At 42.6% G+C, this 12,852-nt stretch overlaps 1 protein-coding gene across 4 annotated transcripts in view; it reads left to right on the top strand.

Annotated features, from left to right (window-relative positions):
• Arhgef28 (Rho guanine nucleotide exchange factor 28) overlaps positions 1–12,852 on the top strand; it is a 312,963-nt gene that overhangs the window by 158,885 nt on the left and 141,226 nt on the right. For all 4 annotated transcript variants that reach the window (XM_027401663.2, XM_027401659.2, XM_027401660.2 and 1 more), the window contains exons 8-9: positions 9,925–9,977; positions 10,448–10,508. In XM_027401663.2, coding sequence (XP_027257464.1) covers positions 9,925–9,977; positions 10,448–10,508 — 114 coding nt within the window. The remainder of the gene's footprint in view (positions 1–9,924; positions 9,978–10,447; positions 10,509–12,852) is intronic.

The following is a 12,852-nucleotide window of genomic DNA, read 5'->3' as shown; positions in this document are numbered from 1 at the left end:
TTCTTAACAGTCCCTTTACTCTAGGATTTTCTTTTGTTTTATTTCCCCAATTCCTTGTGAAAGGGTCTCATGTAGACCAGGCTGGCCTTAAATTTGTTATGTAGCCAAGGATGACTTTAATTTTATTATCTTCCGGTCCTCACCTCCCAAGCTCTGAGATTACAGGTGTGCACCACCGTGTCTACTTTATACCCTAGAATGTTTTGCAAAGCAATACACTGAGCTAGAAGATGTTCTGAAAAGTAAGGACTCTTCCACCAAATACATAGAAAATGCTCTCTGTGAGACCTAACTGAGAGACTTGGAATGCATTTGCTGCATCACAGATTCTAGTGAGTCAAGAATTAGGAACTTGTGTAGCCTCCTTCAACTCAGATGGTCAATGAAACATCCTTAGGAGGTGGTCTGAGGAAGGTACTCTGGAGGTTGATGCCAGTGAACATCTCCCCCGACCCTTTCGCACACTGCATTCCCTTTTCCACTGCCACCTTGATTTTCAGCATCTCTCAGTACAGTAGCATTCTCTGCTACCGGTCTAGGGAGGTGAATATGAAACCACTCAGGGTGGTCTTGTTTGGGTGAGGCCATCTGCACCTCCCAATGCCCTGCTAAAATTCCCTGTATATTTTTGTGCTTTTGAGACCCAGGCCTTCCTGTATATGAGGCCACTTCACCTCTCTACCTCTTGAATGCTGTGATTAAATTGTGAACCACTGCACCTGGTTTTCACAGTTTTTGGTGTATAAGAGGCCTTGCTTGCTTGGAAATTATTGGTCATAGTGCAAGCTGAGAACTATTACAGCCCAGGTACCACTGTGTAAATCCAGGTTCTTTTTCATTTTTTTAGTATTTATTTTTATTACCATATATTAACTATGCAAATGAGTGGATTTGATTATGGTCTATGTAAACAATATAGTTTGATCATATTAATTCATTAAAAATTGTTTTTGTAGATGGAACAAAACATCTGTATGGTGTGCTGTCTCACTTCTGTGTCATTGGTCTGTGACTTTATTATAATAGCTCCTTCCCGTAATATTGCCCTCCATAGCTTCATTAACAAGGAAACAGGAAATGGGGATTGGAACATGAGTTCCAACAGGGTAAAGCTGTTTCCTTTGGGACTGGGCTGTCCCAGCTGTTTACCTGTATGGATCTGATGAGAAAGGCCAAGAACTCACCACAAGACACAGCCTGGGCAGGTAGCTGGAGTCCTGTAGGTTCTCTCCTTGCATGGTCTATAACTGTAACACAATTAAATAAAAGACCCAGAGACTGATATTGAGGTTCAAGCTTCAAGCTGAAGATCGGAAAAGCAAAACAGTCAGTTAGGTCTTACCTCAGACTGAAAGGCGATCCTGGCTCCACAACACCTCAGACTGCAATCCCAGACTTCTATACTCTCCTCAACGTGGCTGGAGAATCCTGAGACTGACTCTGAAGACCCAAGCTCCTATATTTTATACCTGTCTGGTGAGGGGATTAAAGCGTTACTCTTTTAGACTGATTCAATCTCGTGTAGCCCTGGATGGCCTTGAACTCAGAGAGATCCATCTGCCTTTGTCTCCTGAGTTTTGGGATTAAAGGTATGTACCACCACTTCCTGATCTCTGTAGCTTGAGGCTGACTTTGTTTTCTGGATCCTCAGGCAAGCTTTATCAATAAATCATGAATAATATATCACCATATATAACAATGTATTTTGTGCCTACTTTGTATTGGACACTATTGTAGGCCTGCAGAATCAGCAGCAAACAAAAGCAAGCTACAAGATCCCTGCTCTCAACTCTACTCTTAGTAATTTCCTCCAGTATTTTTGAGCACTTGTTGTATGCCAGGCCCTGTCCCAGGCACTGAGTCTGTATGAACCCAAGGAAGCTCTAGGTACTCATGGAGCACACACACTAGTGGTCATGGGGAAGGGGCATTTCTGAGAATTAGGAATTAACTACTCTTCATGAGGAGTAGCGCAGAAGAGATTTTCTTAAGTAGCATGTCTTGTCTAGGCAGTGAGAAGTCAGCTGGTTATCTACACTGCACTCCAATAGCCCAACTACTCCCAGACTAGAGAATCTATTTATTGAATGTTCACACTGCTGGTCTCGAATGTTCGCTGGTGTTTGTGTGATGGAAAAAGTGTAACATCAGAATCATTGCCTAGAAATGCTAATCTCAAGCTTTTGTCACTAGGAAATTTGTGGCCCGCATGCTCAGACTTGTCTCGATGACACATGCTGCTAGACAGCAAGCAGACAGCTCATAACTCAGCTCTGCTGTGGACTTGAACTAACTAGCTTTTCAGCATTATGAAAGCTACTCAGGCCTGTGTGCTTGTGTGGAGATGGCAGAGGAGGGTGGAGGGGAGTAGAGGTGCGGTGTCATTTAATACCCAAGGTGAGGCACTTGCTCAGTCTCTTGTGTAGTGGTGGCCTTGTGCCTGTTGCCTGGCTCTGAGTGTAAGTTAAGTAACTCCAGCCTATACTGGAGTGTAGGTAGTGGTAGAAGTATGTTATGTGACTGGAAGTGAGCAGATTCTTTGCTTGAATTGTTCATGTGGTTTGTGGAGGAATGAGTGACTGGTGCTCCATATTTGCATATTTCCCATGAGACAGTATTGGGAGAGTAAGAGGGCTGTTATCCACAAAAAGTTTCCTTTCTGAGATGTTTCATTTTAAATACTGCAACTCAGGGCTTTTTAGAATATTTGCATGTGGTACAAGTGCTTCATGAAGATAAAAGTTCTTTAAGCCAGGGCAGCTGGGAACTGAGGTGTTGGGGATTCCGTGTATCATTGAGGAAACTGTTTTCTAAGATGATGACTTAGTTGAAGATACAACCACCTCCTCCTCTAGTTTGGAGTATCTAAGACCTGATCAGTACCATTCCCTAAGAAGTAGAGGAAGCTGGACAGTGGTGGGTGGTGGCACATGCCTTTAATCCCTGCATTCAAGAGGCAGAGGCAGGCAGATCTTTGTGAGTTTAAGGCCAGCCTGGTTTAGAGGGAGGGTTCCAGGACACTCAGGGTTTCACAGAGGAAACCTTGTCTCAAAAAAACAGAAGGAGGAGGAGGAGGAGAAAACAGAGGAATTTGGGCATTTTTAGTAATTTTAAATGGAAGGGCACAGAAAGACAAATAGTGTATGCTCTCAGCCATCAGTGGTAGTCACAAGAGTTGATGTCCCAGGAAAAAGTGGGAAAGTGGTTACTAGAGGCTGAGAAGGTGGGGAATCAGGGAGAGGGAGGAAATATTATGGGGAATTTGGATGACAGATGCCAGCATACTGTCATGTAAAAGGAACATATTGCTCCATAGCACAGCAGGGTGACTGTGATTTATAACACCTTAGATATTTTAAGAACTAGAAAGAGGAATTTATAGGCTCTGAAATCAAAGACATGGTAGAAATGCAGATTTCTCTGATACATTGTGTACATGTAAATATATCTAAGCCTGCATCAATTAAAAAAAATTTTGTTAGTTCTTTGAAAGTTTCATATAACTTGTTTTGATCATATTTACCCCCTCCCCAATGCTTCTCAGATTCAACACCCCCATTCCCTACCCTTCTAACTTTGTGTTCTAAATTTTAATCCTTCAAGACTAATTTCTGCTGCCCATTTATTCTTGGACTTGTGGTCTTCCATTGGAATGTGGCCAACTTACCAGGGGCCATAGTCTTAGAGAATACTGTCTCTCCCCCTCCAAGCATCTAGCAGTTGTCAATAGCTACATAGCTAGGGAGGGATTGTGCACCCCATCCCCCCCACCCTCCACACTGGGATTTTGTCTGGTGTGGGTTTACACAAGTCTTATGTATGTTCTCCCAACAACTATTCTGGTAGTGATTAAGAGGGTGCAGCCAATATGGAAATAGGTGCAGTGGTTCCCTCAAGAACAAAAAATACATTTTTAAAAATTACAAAAAGACAGCAGTGAATGTTCCTTTAAGGTGGTTTGTAGTTACTTCTTTCACTCTACTGGCAAGCACATCCTTCTCCAAATTTTCTCTAGAGATTGAGTTTGCCAGTCTTGTTTCTCCTAAAAGGAAATTACTTTCATCAGTAAAGGTCCAAGGATGAAGACAGGCTGTCAAGCTGAGAGCAGGCCCACTTGCACACTGTCAGAACAATACTACTAGCTTTTCCCCATACATGAACAAAAAGTCTTCTCTCCTTCCACTGTATCAAAAAAAATTGAAGGATGATGGCTTCAGCTGGAGCTAGTTTTACAGACCATCTGATTGAACCACCTTATGAGGCTCACAGGCCAGGGGCTCCACATAGTGCACCTCAAGGCAATAAATTTGTTTCACTCTTAAATTAGATTCTTTCTTCCAGATGGGTCAAATTATCAGGCTTGGGACAAGAGTAAAACTCAGCTAAGGAGAAATAGATTTGGATAGCTTATCTTAAGCATGTAGTCAAAGAACCCCTTTCTTGAAGTAAACTCTAAGTGAAGTCCCATGGGATAAAAGCAATCCTAAAGTCACACTTTATCTCTTTGAAAGGTGACTACTTTATCTTAGTTAAGCTGTTGACTAAATTAAGCCATCTCTCTGAGCCATCTCTCCAGCCCCATGTTTAATACTTTTAAAATGCAGATATGGGTTGCATTTATGCTTGCTGGTTTCAGTTCTTCCATATTTCACATGTTGCCTTATTTTGTGTGGCAAATCCTGTTTTACTTCACTTAAGCACAGAAAATTTGGAGCATCTATACTAATAATAATTCTGTAGTTGAGTTTTGGTTTTATGTTTGTTTGCTTGCTTGCTTGCTTGTTTTTTTCCATTTAATAAAACTGGAGTTATAGGTTGTTGTGAGCTACTTGACATGGGTCTTGGGAACCTAACTCTGGTACTCTGGAAGATCAGCAAGTATTTTTCATCACTGAACCATCTTTCCACCCCCCACTAAAGATTTTAATCATTAAAAACTAAAGAAGTACTGATAGAGTACCTGAAGACATGCTGCTATGTTTATAAAGCCAATTACAAAAGAGCACATGACTCGACCTGTATAAAATACCTTAAGCAGGCAAACCACTGAGAGAAATTAAGGTAGTGGTTGCCAGGGCTGGGCTGTGGAAAGGAGGTCAGAGAGCAGCTGAAGAACTATGGAGAGTGATTGCTCATGGCTGTGGGGTTTCATGTTGACAATAGGAAAATGTTCTAAAACTAATGGTGGGTAATAGTTGCACATCTTGACCATATTAAAGCTAAACAAATTGTGCGTGTGCCTTAAACAAATGAGTAGTGTGGTGTATGCATTACACTCCAGCTAGGCTAGATAAGCATAACATACATTAAAATTTGCTATATTCTCCTTTAATAGTGGTTATATTGATATTTATTTTTCAAGTTTTCTTAAACAATTACTGTTGTAGCTTAGAAAAAAGTATTAAGAATAATTTAGATAAAAATATTTCCAGAAGATGCCTTTTTCATTCCGAATAATCCCAGATATAAAAATAAAATGACCCGGAGCCAGCACAAGGGAGGGGGGTACTTGAGGGCCAGATTCCATCTTTGCATTGGTATCTCTGCTGCTGTAGCTTCATTGGAATGATTTGAGCTTGTGAGATTGCCTGTAATATTTGAGCACTTGGAGGAAAAGACTCATTGGGACTTTTGTGGATAACTGCTTCATTGTTTCCCCCACGTTATACTGTGCTGGGCCAGCAACATGAGTGTTCTCATTAATATTCCTATTTGGGGAAAAGGGGAGGAATTCAACCGAAGTTCAAGTGTTATAATAGTTTGTGAATTTAGAGTGTCTCTTTTGCCACGTTAGCTGTCTGGCACCGAGAGTTGCATGTTGTGTGCCATAGAAGGAAGTAAATAAGTCAACAGTGAAATCTTGGTGCACAACAAGAGAGGTGCCAGGGCTACATGTGTGGGAAGAAGCAGGGGGCAGAACCCTGGTCTGTCCAGTCAGTCTGGTGGCCAGAACTGTAGTAATGAAATAGTGCTGGGACTGCAAGTGTTCGAATTTGCAATTCAATAAAGCAAGCAACTTTCCTTCTCTCTCCCCACCCAGAGCTGGCCCAACACCCACTATATCTCATCAGATGGATGGATTTTGGACAACAAATGTAGGTGGGTGGGGGATTTGTTGATTCCCCACCTTGCATGTAACAGGCAGGGGATACAATCATGGGTTCACAGACCAATTTGGTTCCAACCCAAAGTCCGTTTCCAGAATGCATTCAGTACCCATGAGGAGACAAGGACCCATTCAAAGAGTGGTGTATTTGGTTTTGTTTTTTGAGACAGGATATCATTTTGTGTAGTTCAGGCTGTTCTGGAACTTACTATGTGACCCTCTGCCTCAGCCTCCCCAGTGCTGGGGTTACAGGCTTGTGTCACACACTCAAGAGGACATTGAATTATGTATGAATTAGTGTATAGCTATAGGGGTTGTAGGGCGAGGATGAGCATCACTAGGGTGCTATTTTATTTATTAGGGAGGCAGAGCACATGGTTATCGCCACCAGCTTGCCAGCTATGTGCAGGACATCTCTGCTGGTCTCAGTTAGGTGCGGCCATCAATTGTAGAATGGGATAGTAGAAGGCTGTACTCCTGGGCAGCCTAGCTCTGGTGAGAGCTTTTTCTCCTGCTCCTTCCTTGTGTTTAGCCATAGGGCTGTTGAGAGAGTTCTGACTCACTTTTTGTTGCTTAAACCTAGACTCTGGCTCCATTTGGCAAGCAGAGGTAATAAAGCTTATACACAGAGATGAGCTTTTCTCCAGGGAAATCTTAATGAAACAGATATTAACTTTACAGCTACTTATCCCTGGGGTAAAAATCCCTGTTTGTTGGTGCTGTGTCATTAGTGAACATAAGTACTAGAGATTATCTCATTTTATTATAGTTTGGCAATATTAAAAAAAAACATGTTTATCGAGTTTGGTAAGTGTGATTTAGAGATGTAATCCTTCCTTGTGGGTGGACCTTGAAGACAATGTTAACAGGCCCTTAAAACAGAATAGCTAGAGTTACTGATACTATTATCAACCAAAGGTTGCTATAACAACGAGTGGTTTGATTGCACTGTGCAATTGGTGGTACTCTGGGCTAGTGTAAAAGGAGCCTACTAATTTAGCAGAAATGCTCCTGGAGCAATTTAATTAAACCCCAGTAGAATGAGCACCATATTTTCTGAGAAACCCTGAGATGTCATTCTGGTTAGTGCCTCTAAGTTAATGAAAGATGAGTTATGAATCAGAGGCTTCACATTTTCACAAAATTAAGTAATTTTAGGGTGATGATTTTTATATATTTGAAAGTTAGTTTTAAAGTTAAAAGTAATTACAATGCAGATAAGTTACAGGCAGTGCAGATTTTAAAAATATTTGAAATTTTATTTGTCTTTGACGTTTTTTACCAAGTAGATATTATGTTGAGTCTACTCCCATGCCGTTACCCTTTCTTTCCTCACCCTTCCTTCAGTCTTATTAGTCTACTTTGCCCCTAGTTTTACTTCTTCCATTACATACACACATGCATGTATACATACATGATTTTATGCATGTTTATAAAATCTAGGAGCCACAAATGAAAGAAATTGATAATATTTGTCTTTCTGAGATTGGCTTCTTTCACTTAATATGATTACCTCCTTTTGTCCTATTTTCTACAGCAGTTATTTTAAAAGTTAAAAAATAAAAAAAAAATCACAGGAGACTTTAAGGGGAAAATGTGGGGATGGAAATGTGCCAAGATCATGGTCATTTGGGGGTTGGGCTGAGGAAGAAAGCCAATGGATAACAGGCCATATCCTGTTTTCCAGGACGCTCTTCAGAATAAATGCCTGCATGTATGGAATGCTTTAGGAATACCGTGGTCTGTAGTGGTGTTATGGGCATAGGCTGTAGCCAGCAGGATGGAATTGCATGGTCTCCTTCCTCTCTGGTGCGGATGTGTTCCTGATCTTGGTTCTGGTTATTCTCTTTGGACCCATTGTAGCTATCTTCTCTACTTGAAGTTTTATCTTGTAGGTATGAGTTTCCAAAGGGATTTTTCAGCAACACCTAAATGGCAAACATCATAGTAGGTGATTCACACCAGTTCTGTGCATATGAAGTGGACTGGAAAATTTGCTTTGTTTGCTTTGGACTTTTGGCACTGAAACGGGATTCACTCTCAAAGGCAAAACTGGCCTGTTTTCACATATATGGCTGTTCTTTACGCAAATGTTACTCTTCCGCCACCCCGAGGCCAGATTGTGATGTGCATGTAAAAGCTGGCATTGATGCTACCTGTATAAGCTACCAGGCAGGACTTCAGTACCTTGTGTCTATTCTCTGTTGAGTAGAGTTGACACAACCGCATAAAATTGAGGTTATTATGTTTTCATTTTTATCATGAAACATAATAAGCATTATGAGTTCATGGTCGATAAACAGTTGTCCAGTGACACTGTAGAATTGCTTGGTTGATATAAGACAAATTCAGTAGTTCTTTTAAAAAAATAAATTATTTTTTACTTATGTGTATGTTTGTGTGATGTGTGTGGGTATGCACACATGCATGTGAGGGTGCTAGTAGAGGCCAGAAAAGGGTGTAGGTGCCCTGGAGCTGAAGTTAGCAGCATCTGTGGGCGCTGGGAACTGAACTTGTGTTCTCTGTAAGAGCAGCAAGTGCTCTTGGCATGTGAGCCATCCCCCTAGCCCAGATTCAGTTATTCTTAAGTATTAAAAAAGGGCTGGAGAGATGGCTCATCTGCTAAATGCTAGGCTCACAACCAAAAATAGAAGTATTTTTAAAAAGTTTGACAAGTGGGGTTGTGGCTGCTTCGTCCTTGCCCCATTACTTCCTGTCCCATCTTTGCGATCTATCACCCTTATTGTCTGGTTTGTCATGGAGAGCCATATAAATAAGGCCCAGTACATTTTCTGTGCAGAAATATAGACTGTACCACATAGAGTATGAAGAGCTTGAATAAGTCCACTTGGAAGTTTGAGGTGGTAGGCAACTGAAATTAGCAGGAGAGACAAAAGGGTAGGGAATGTCCAGTTTATGAACTTTCTGGGGAAATTTCTGGCTTTTCTCTGGGACCATATCAAAAAGGTACTTAGGGTCCGGGAAGCTGAGATTCCAGCAAAGATCCCAAGGCCCAGAAGGTTGTATATTTCTTTAAATTCAGACAGACCACTTTCAGCTATTTGCCCCTGCTAGGAATATCAGCACTTACTTTCCCTAGGGTTAAACCTGCACACTGTAACTATTTCCATAGTCTTAAAGCTTGTTTCTGGGAAACTGAGTATTTGGGAAGAGAACCAATCAGCCAAGGAACAGAGAAAAAGGCGGCCTCACCTGGATTTTCATGTTCATCACAGAACATCCTGAACATTGCTTCCAGGAAGAGCTTTGCTGTGAGGGGAAATGTGGGGCCAGTCACGGCTTAGCCAGCCTGGCCAGTTGAGGTCGGTGCTGAGGGCTGTGTGGCGTGCTCCCCTTACAGTGCTTCAGAAGGGACAGCTGGGTCTCTTTGAGAATGAATTAGTCATTTTTTCTTTCTCCCTTTGCCATCTGTGGAATCCAGGGGAAGAGACGAGTGGGATTTGCTCAGGTGGGCACCAGTTGCATCTTCAGCATCTATGCTGAAGCTTTGGGGATGAGCATCTTTCCTTTGTTGTGAAGGGCACTGATGTATTTAATGTCCTCCCCAGCCCTGTGGCTCCAAGATTTCCAGTGACAGCTCCCTGCCTGTTTACATCTTAGTGTACACAAATAATACCAGTGTGTGTTCAGTCAGGTGACCAATACATTATTCTCTGGTAGGGTCAACTGTTAAGTAGTCTAATCTAAAAACCTAGCTAATGCCTTGCTTATAACTTGTCATCTGCTTTCATTGTTTTCCTATTTTTTTAAACTAACGCTCTGTTTAGCAGTTCTAACAAGAATTATATCTTTTGCAGAGATTAAGAATTTGGAGTCTGGCAGACCTCCACCTGAGGAGGACAATGGAAAGGTAAGGGATGATGGTTGTCTTCCTTGTGTGTTAAAGCAGACATGACAATTGAGCCAGTGTTCATAAAAATCTACAAGTAAGCAGGAGTGTGCCCCAAATCCAATTTATTTTATTAGGATTGCAATGGGCCACACTTTTATGACCAAACCTCAACATCTTTCCAAGTTGTCACTGTTTGACAGTATCCTCCAGAACATACGGTCCTGGCATTGTCTCATTCATGGCTGTTTGCTGGTACTGCTTTACCCATGGGCAGCTTTCAGGTGTGTTTTAGCTGGACACACATCCTTTACTTATTTTTAGCTCTCAGTGCTAATTATGAACACAGATGAATTTCCTGTTTGTGTGTTGTGATGTGAGTGATGTGGTTTTATTGATGTTTTCCAAGAGCGTCATCTCAACTCACAAGAAATAAACATTAGTGTGGTAAGATGGAATTCAATGAACTGCCTCTCCTGTGCCTTTTTCAGTGTGCCAAAAGCCAGCTGGATGGACTGAACGAACACGAAGACCAGGACCACCTAGATTTAGGTATGTTCCAAAATGCTCCAATTTCTGCAGCCAGAGAGGGGAAGGGGCGAGGGTACTGTGGGCCAGATACATGGCGAATAAAAAGAAAACACATTTTAGTATGAAATATTCCTCCCTGGGAACCTCGCTTACTTCTTTCAACCTACCTAGGTCAATTTTTTTTTTAATGTTTCAGTCATCACACCACAACATCCATTTGCAATCTAAAACACACAGGAAGAACTCAAAATGTTGGCTGAGGAGTTTCCCTCTGACAAACTTTGGTATGGTAGTTGTCATAGTTACCTCATTATCTCAATGTAGTGGGCACGGGTGTGGGGGGGCTTCATTTCAGGGGCACCCCTGAGCCCATGGAATGGAAGTAAGGGACTAGACTTGGGGTATATTCTGCCTGTTTCACAGTGCTGCTCAGTGTGTTCCTACACAGATGAGCCTATGTGTTCTACCCCCAACTCCCAGGTCCAGGAGAAGACCAGATGCTGTGGTGGAGGTGTGGGCCCCTTAAGTGGGAGGGGATAAAATGGTTCTTTCCATGGACATAGATATTCTTATCTACTCCCAGATGTCCTATTCTCCATTTCCTGGGCTCCTCCCACAGTCTCCACTCCAGGTAGTTTCTACTTCTTCAAGGTTAGTTTGTGTCACAGACATGTCACTGGAATTAGAGGCAAGTGGAGTAGATTGAAGTTGTTGGGGTAGAAGGACGTGGGCCAGGCTGCCAGCGGATGCCTAGTGCCTGGGATGTGCATGAGCCTTCTTCAGGTGCAGTGCAGTGGATACCTAGCACACCCGGAGAGCACACAAGAGCAGAGCCGACTTGGAGCTGGCCCTGGGATGAGGAGGTTAGGGCTGAGGCCAGTGCCCAGGCTAATGAGAGTTGAGAGTGCATTGAGCAGCAAAGGCAATTAACTTCTGGAGGCATCATGAGGGGTTCCTGGAGGTTCTGGTTGTGTTTGGCATCCCTGATAGACACGTGTCAGAGCTGTTACAACAGTTGGGAAATCCCATAGCCTAAAGGAGGCCAGGAGGAAGCGCCTGCAGTGTTGGTTGAGCTCTGGGCTTGGCCCTTAGCCAGTGGCGGTTTGCTGGATGTCCCTGCCTGAGGTGCTGCTAAACTTGGAACAGCAGCTTAGTTGTACACTGGGCACACATCTGTGAGAATGGTAATTTACTTCTAGAGCTCAGAACAGAGGAAGAGGAAGGAGAAAAAAAAAAGCAAACATTACAAAATGGATGACTGTTATGGGCCACAGAGCTGGGAGCACGGCTGTTATTCACGCACACAGGATGTCTCCTCTATGGATTGCATCACACCCCTGGGAAATGTCAGCTTCGAAGAATGTTTACTCAGACAAATTGCTGGTGGAGGAAGGGTTGGCTGTCAAAAGTATTAAATAGTGGGATTATTTTTTAATTTGGGGCTCTAAAAATTGTCCCCATCTCCTACTGGCGTACTTGTTGGGTGAGAAGATTTTCACTTTGTAAACTGCAGTAGAACTGCGGTAGCCTTGCTTGAATGCTTGGTTAGTGATACCATTACATCTGAAGAGGAACATCATTATGGAGAGAGAGAGAGAGAGAGAGAGAGAGAGAGAGAGAGAGAGAGAGAGAAGAGAGAGAGACAGAGAGAGAGAGAGAGAGAGAGAGAGAGAGAGAGAGAGAGAGAGAGCGCCAAGTAAGATATCCAGCCATTTATGAAAAGGGCTGTGGATATGCCTTTCTGACTCTCACATTTGCTTTGTTGTTTATTTGAACTTTTGAATTAATTAGGGGGGAAAGCCCTCCTGGTTTTATGAAAGAAATAAGAAGAAACTTTAAGAACTGGGTGGTGGTGGCGAGTGCCTTTAATCCCAGCATTCAGGAGGCAGAGGCAGGTGGATCTCTGTGAGTTGGAGGCCAGCCTGGTCTTCAAAGGGCGTTGCAGGACAGTCTCCAAACCTACAGAGAAACCCTGTCTTGAAAAACTGAAAAAAACCAAACCAAACCAAACCAAACCAAAGAACCACTGAGAGAAGAGGGCAGCAATAGCGAGCAACAGGCCGATAGAAGTCAGAGGCAGGGATGGGAAACTTCAAAACAGAGGTCACTTCAAAACAAAGTCTTTTGTGTGTGCTGGTACTCTGTCCAGACTCTTAGGAAGTGCGGATGAAGGCTGTGGGATAGAAGGGTTAGTCTTTGATGTATTGGATTATTTTAAGTTCTGTGGTAAATGTAGTGTTGACTTGTAAACTGTATCCGCGAGGGTGACTGAGGTGAGGGGACAAACACGCCAGGCAGACAGAGCTTGAGTGAGAAATTTTATTAGAAAGGGGAGGGAGGGGGAAGGAAAGAGAAAAGAGGTAAA

Source organism: Cricetulus griseus, chromosome 2, assembly GCF_003668045.3.
Source record: "Cricetulus griseus strain 17A/GY chromosome 2, alternate assembly CriGri-PICRH-1.0, whole genome shotgun sequence".
NCBI lineage: Eukaryota > Metazoa > Chordata > Mammalia > Rodentia > Cricetidae > Cricetulus > Cricetulus griseus.
This window is presented reverse-complemented; position numbering and strand designations above follow the sequence as displayed.